This window comes from Etheostoma cragini, chromosome 20 (assembly GCF_013103735.1).
Source record: "Etheostoma cragini isolate CJK2018 chromosome 20, CSU_Ecrag_1.0, whole genome shotgun sequence".
NCBI lineage: Eukaryota > Metazoa > Chordata > Actinopteri > Perciformes > Percidae > Etheostoma > Etheostoma cragini.
This window is the reverse complement of record NC_048426.1, coordinates 8,322,564-8,329,266: the sequence shown is the minus strand read 5'-3', so window position 1 is coordinate 8,329,266 and position 6,703 is coordinate 8,322,564. Positions and strand designations below refer to the sequence as shown.

Below are 6,703 nucleotides of genomic sequence, written 5' to 3'. Positions count from 1 at the left end.
ACACACACACACACATACACACACACAAACACAAACAGACACATACATACACACTGCACACTTTGACACACACACACACACACACACACATACACACACACACACACACACACACACATACATACACACTGCACACTTTGCTCAGGTTGTGTGTAGGTGTGTGTGTGTTTGCTGTACCTCTTACCTGTGTTTGGCTGGGAGGAGGGATAGAAGGAAAGAGGGGATGATTTAGAAAAGGAGACAAATGAGAGGAGAAAAAATGGGGGAGAGAATGAATTAGGGAAATAAGTACGTATGAAGTAGGAAGGGAGGAAAGGTTGAAGTGAGTGAGATTAATTGATTCATCGGTTTGAGTCATTTTTTATTAAACAAAAATGCTCTGATTCCAGCTTCTTAAATGTGATTATTTTCTAGTTTCTTCTTTCATCTATGACAGCAAACTGAATATCTTTGAGTTGGCGAAACAAGACATTTGAGAACAGCATCTTGGGCTTTGGAAACCACTGATTGAAATTTTCTGACTGATTTTTCACTTTCTCAGATTAAACAATTAGTTGATTAATTGATAAAACGATAAACAGATTATTCATTAAGGAAAAAAATCGTTAGATGCAGCACTTACATACTTGTGTTTGTAGGTAGTTATGGTGTGAGTGTGTGCACAGTGTGATTTATACTAAGGCCAAGTCTGCCTCTGGCTGTCCCAACGGGGTCCCAATGACTTTACCAGCCGCAGACCTCTATCACAGAGAGACGGAGGAAGCCAGAGTTGGAGACAGATTGTGGGGAGGGGGAAGAAACGTGGCAGGGGGTGGGGGGTGGACTGTTGCATGAATTGTGGAAAAGTCAACATCATTTTCAATCTGCTAATTCTATTTGATTTTCTTGCGTCTCCTTCAGATCTGAGGTTCTCTTTTTTTGTTTCATCCATCCATCCATCCATCCATCATAATGCTAAAGACAAGCATTCAAGACCTTTATGCCTGTTTGGCAGATATAAGGGCTTACCTTTGGTACAAGTTGATTCACTGGAAGAAAGGGCATTTTGACATATGTGTCACACTTCACACGATGGCCTGTCCCTCAGTGTGTGTGGCTGTGTGTGTGTCTCTGCTGGTGCACTGTTGATTGATAACATGTAGAATTTACTTCAGCTGCCTGGTTAAATGAAGGATTCTTCTCCTCCCCTGCAGGTCCTGCTGAGGTTCCCATGATGTCCCCGAATGGGTCCATCCCCCCCATCCACGTACCCCCAGGATACATCTCACAGGTTAGTTTGTGTTTGTGTGCGTTTTTAGCTCAGTTGGTCCGCTCAGAAATGTTTTTATGTTGAGCACGTGTTTGTGTTTTGTTGGGGAGTTTCAGTCCGACATAGAGGGACACCAACATAGTGTGCGCGCGACTGCATTTAATTAGCCAGTGGTTTGTTTTCTGAAAAAAAAACAAGGCTTCATATGCCATCATGTGATCTAATGTTGACTCTGAGCCCTATTTTTATTAGTAAGAAGTAAGTAATAAGTATAAAATGACATAATTGAACATCTTTCCAAGGCAAATATATTCATTTTTTTTCAGTTTTTTGAGTTCACTGGTGCCAATTGAGCAGCCTGCATTCTGGTTTGTTTCAACATACCGATACTTGTTTCTGGAAAAATCCTGACATGCAGTTAAGGAAAATGAAAGCAAAATTATGTATTTACAGCCCAACAATCGTAGCATTGCAAGTATGATTTTACAACAGGAGAGATTTACAACAAATGCAGAGAACAGTGGGACGGTTTCCCTTGTAGTGTTTATTTTTGACTATACAACTATCAGAAGTGATCAAGTGGCCATTATTAATATGATGGAAATCAAACTATTTGCGTATAAGAGCTCAAACCACACAATCAAACCACACAGAAAGCACGCACGGGGATGGGGGGAGTGAGAGTGTGTGTTCTCTATTGGTTGTCCTCACAGAACAGATTTTGTCAGTATGAGACAAAATCTCCCAGAGCGAGGATTGTATCAGTGGGCTTTTAAAAATAAGTTTGCCATGAATTGAGTAAATGTTGGGTTTACCATGTTACTGCTGTGGAGGGGTTAAAGGTTATTGAATCATTCAGTCAACGAGTCAATAGTCTGTCCTCACAAGTATAGTGTTACAAATACAGCTGTGGTCTGCATGTGGTCAAATTGTGTTCCTATGCCAATGAAAGTCAGGTCATTGGCTCACCGTGGGTGGGTGTTTGTGTTGCATGTATGTGGGTCTATCAATGTGTGAGCAGGGACTGGTCCAAGTGTGAGCGGGAAACACTGTCACTCTTACATAAATAAGCCTGATAGGGGAGAGAGGCACTGGGGGTGTGTGTGTGTGTTTGTGTCCTTTCCAGTAAATGTTGCGTGGGTTTGTAGGTCGGATCCACATGTACTAATGTTGGGACTTTGCCCTTGTTTTCGTGTAAACACTCTGTTTTTCTCCTCAGCTGCAGAGGAGGGGGTTGAGGGGCTCATGGAGGGCCTCCTCCTCCTCCTCCTCTTCTTCTCCCCCTTTCTCAGTTTTTTTCACTCAGATTAGTTCTGTAACCCTCTTCCTCCTATCCTGACCCCCTTTAATACTGTCTTTCTCTTCGTCGAATTCTGGCACTGAGTCTGTTGCTTCTCAGTGTGTGTGTGTTTTGGGGTAGGGCTATTTTGTGTGTGTATTTGTGTGTGTGTGTGTGTGTGTGTGTGTGTGTGTGTGTGTGTGTGTGTGTGTGTGTGTGTGTGTGTGTGTGTGTGTGTGTGTGTGTGTGTGTGTGTGTGTGCGTGTACTAGCACACTACCTGGCCATGCTAGTGTGCCAGCTTAATGCAATTTCATCTTGTGAAGTGATATAACTGGACAATGACATTTTATTTCCTATCAATATCACACTTGGTAGCTCATCCTTTCCAATTTAATAACTGCTAGCACACTAGCTGGCCATGCTAGTTATTATTACTTTAGTAGCTTGTTTAGCCTACATGTTAGCTCTTTAGGCTAGTTCATACCACCACAAGTCTGCTAGCGCACTAGGTGATCATGCTAGGTAGCATGTTTTCCATAGGATTAAAGTAGTTGGCCTATTGATAGAAATGCCATCTTGTTAAGATTTATAACTGGACAATTACATTTTATTTCCTATCAATATCACACTTGGTAGCTCAACACTTTCCAATTTAATAACTGCTAGCACACTAGCTGGCCATGCCAGTAATCTTTACTAGCTTGTTTAGCCTACACGTTAGCTGGTCATGCAAGTTATTGTTTTTAGCTTGTTAGCATTCACGTATATAATGTTTTTGAAGATGTTCAAGAAGCATTAGTTGACCTACTTAAAACTCTTGGAAGTAAGCTAAATCTTACCTGTTAAGCACGAAAGTGAAGCATCAACCTGTTATAGTGAAGCACTGGTGGGAGCTCTGAAACTGGCAGACGTTTTTTTAAATTTAAAATTTACCTTCAAGTCGCACTATCAATGATACCAAAACGTGCCACTGACTGGTTGGTTTTAATTTTAATCTAGAGCAAACAACTTTGTCCCTGATCCTGGACTGTTATTACTTGGTGAAATAAGTGTGCGTGTGTGTCTGTGTGTGTGTGTATATGTGTTGTTGCTGTTGTTGGAAAACCCGCAGATGAGTTTCCCTCTCTGCAGGGAGTGTGTATGTTTGCTTTCTGCTTGGAATGCCGGTCTGTGAAAGTGTCTGAATAGTTGGAGTGTCTGTGTGTGGAATGCAGGCCTGTGAAAGTGTCTGACTAGTTGGTGTGTGTCCGTGTGTGTGTCCGTGTGCGTGTGTGTGTCCTAGACTGTGAAACTGAATTGATGGAATGGAATCTATGTTAATTTGAGGCACTCCTTTTGAAACTTGTTGTTATTGGAATCTGCAGACCATCTGATGACAACATTGCTGCACTTGTTTTCACCCCTTAAAGGACCATAGTATCCTGTTGGCACAATGTCTCCCTTGTTAAATAGATTATGCCATTCATTCCTTTATTATATATCTACTGTTTGACAGACAGGACACCTGCTCTTGCACAAATGATTGACAGCATAATTTTGTAAGAGCAGGTGCTCTAAGACCTTTAAATCTTTAAATTATTGTTAAAAATAGATGTAAAGAATATAGGAATTTTAAAGGACCAGTTTGACAGTTTGAGACGCTTATTCAATTTCTTGCCAACAGTTGGACGATAAGATTGCTCTCCACTCGACAACGTATAAAGCAATCACACACTGTGTGCACTTTACTGACCTCATAAGATTTGTGGGTACAAACGAGCTGTGTGCAAAATTTCAAAGTGTAAGGTTAAACGTGAACTGTGACATCCTGAAACATATTTTTACCCCTCTCTTACACTCGCCACCCTTTCGCTTCTTCTCTCTCTCCTGTAGGTGCTGGAGGATAACACAGGGGTACGCCGGGTCGTGGTGACCCCCCAGTCTCCAGAATGCTACCCTCCCTCCTACTCTCCGGCCCTCTCCCCCACACACCACCTGCCCCCATACCTGGCTCACCCTCACTTCATCCCCAACTCTCACTCGTTTTACCCCCCCGTCAGCCCCGGGGAGCTGCCCCCCCACCAGTACTACCAGCACCACCTTCCCCCCATGTATGGCGATCCAGGTACTGACATGCTGACATGACTTAATGCTTCTGACAAAGAAATCAGGGGATTGATGTGAAGTTACAAATTAAATGATTAATCCAATTAATTGCACAAATATTTACTTTGACATGAATGTTCTTCTCTGCTTTCATCTCCTCTACTTCAGAAATCATCCCAGTATATGGGATGTCTAACTACATAGGTAGAGAGGAGACGTACAGTAAGCCCCAGCCCAAAAAGATAAAGGAACAGAGACAACTAGAGCGACAGAACCGGCTTAATTCGCCTCCCTCCACGCTCTATAAGGGCAGCCTGGGGCCAGCACACAACGGATACAGGTGACTATACTGCTTCTGTGTTGAGAATGTAGTTTAATTAAAACTCAAGTTATCATTCACTGCAGTCAAAACTGTTCCTGGATGCATATATGGCTTGCATGTTTTTTTATCTTTATCTAACACTGTTTATTTATAATAACTTTATTTGTGATGCAGCAACAAATCACACACCCCATCGCTTGGGTCAGTGGGGTCAGGGGGCGGACTCGGCAGTCCAGGAGGGAAGAAGCCAGAAAGACGACTCCGCAGCAGTCCACGAAACAGTGAACCAGAGACACACACACAAGGTAGGACACACACATACACACACAGTATTATGCACTTACAGTTGCACAAATACTCTCTTAGAACGTAGCACAAGTCTGGATATCTACAAATGCAAAACACACACACACACACACACACACACATACACACACACACACACACACAGAGAGAAGAGGCGGTGTTTGACTGCATTGCAGTGGGGGATACTGCACAGCTTCTTACAGCACACACACACACACACACACAAACAACAATTAGAGAGACTGGCACACACTGTTGATGAACAGAAACAGTTGTTCACAGTAGGTTTGGATGTTTTCCTTTCCAGAAAACACACGACACAGATGCTAAATCCAAAGAAAGCTAAATCAGCTGCTAGTCAGGCCTTTTTATGTTCAGGATAGTGGATATCTCAACATGCAACCAAACCAGCTCGTATCTCTTTGTGAAGGACTCCCTTCTGTCCTCGCTGACCTCTCTCTCTCTTTCTCTATGTGACTGTCTTTGTCCTCTTCAACCTCAGCCCTTTTGCATTCAAGCGGTCCAGATAAAACACACCTTTCGTTCCTCTCTTTCTCTCGCTCTTTTTTTTCTCACTGAAAAGTCACCCGAAAAAACAAAAATGAATGGATGTATGCAGCCTCATGGAGGTAAAGGGATCCATGGGGTTGTGGGGGGGGGAGTGGTGGGGAAGGGGGTTGTCCGGGTAACCACATAGCTGAACTCGTCCCTGAGCGCTATCGTTTTACCCTTGCTACAATACTGGCCTTGTTGGTGAGAGGGAGAGAGACGGGGGAGGGGGGTCGGATACCTGTAGAGTCCTGCTTGAGATGAAGAAAACCTTTTGAGCTGCGAGATTTAGACACCACAGCTCAGCTCACACAAACACACACACACACACACACACACACACACACACACACACACACACACACACACACAAAGAAGTGCATGTGAAATGCAAAGAAATGAGGGTGCACACACTTGTACACTGTTCCTCTTTGACAACATGTCTTTTGACACATATTTGTTTGAGTTATTACATAGAGAACAGTACTCATTAATGCAAACACACACAAACACACATGCACACACACACACACACACACACTATAGAATTCATTATATTGCGGTAGAGGCAGAATAATTTGCAATGTTTTTGAGATGGACATCTAATAACAGGCAAAGTAAAACACAAAATATATAAGCTGACTACATTGTTATCTAGATGACTATATTCCAACAGATTTACTATAAGTGAGGACAGTGAGGTTTTGCTTTAGATAAATTTACCCAATAAAAATATGTCATTAATGATTTGATCGAATCAGTATTATGCACTTACACCTGCACACATAATCTCAGAGGTGGTGTTTGACTGCATTGCAGTGGGGGATACTGCACAGCTTCTTACAGTGTACACACACACACACACACACACACACACACACACACACACACACACACACACACACACACAC

The 6,703-nt window shown here is 42.7% G+C and overlaps 1 protein-coding gene across 4 annotated transcripts in view; it reads left to right on the top strand.

The window, feature by feature from the left end:
* Nucleotides 1-6,703, top strand: part of fndc3ba (fibronectin type III domain containing 3Ba) — a 100,341-nt gene that overhangs the window by 44,416 nt on the left and 49,222 nt on the right. For all 4 annotated transcript variants that reach the window (XM_034857546.1, XM_034857548.1, XM_034857550.1 and 1 more), the window contains exons 4-7: nt 1,194-1,270; nt 4,403-4,634; nt 4,784-4,955; nt 5,112-5,242. In XM_034857546.1, coding sequence (XP_034713437.1) covers nt 1,194-1,270; nt 4,403-4,634; nt 4,784-4,955; nt 5,112-5,242 — 612 coding nt within the window. The remainder of the gene's footprint in view (nt 1-1,193; nt 1,271-4,402; nt 4,635-4,783; nt 4,956-5,111; nt 5,243-6,703) is intronic.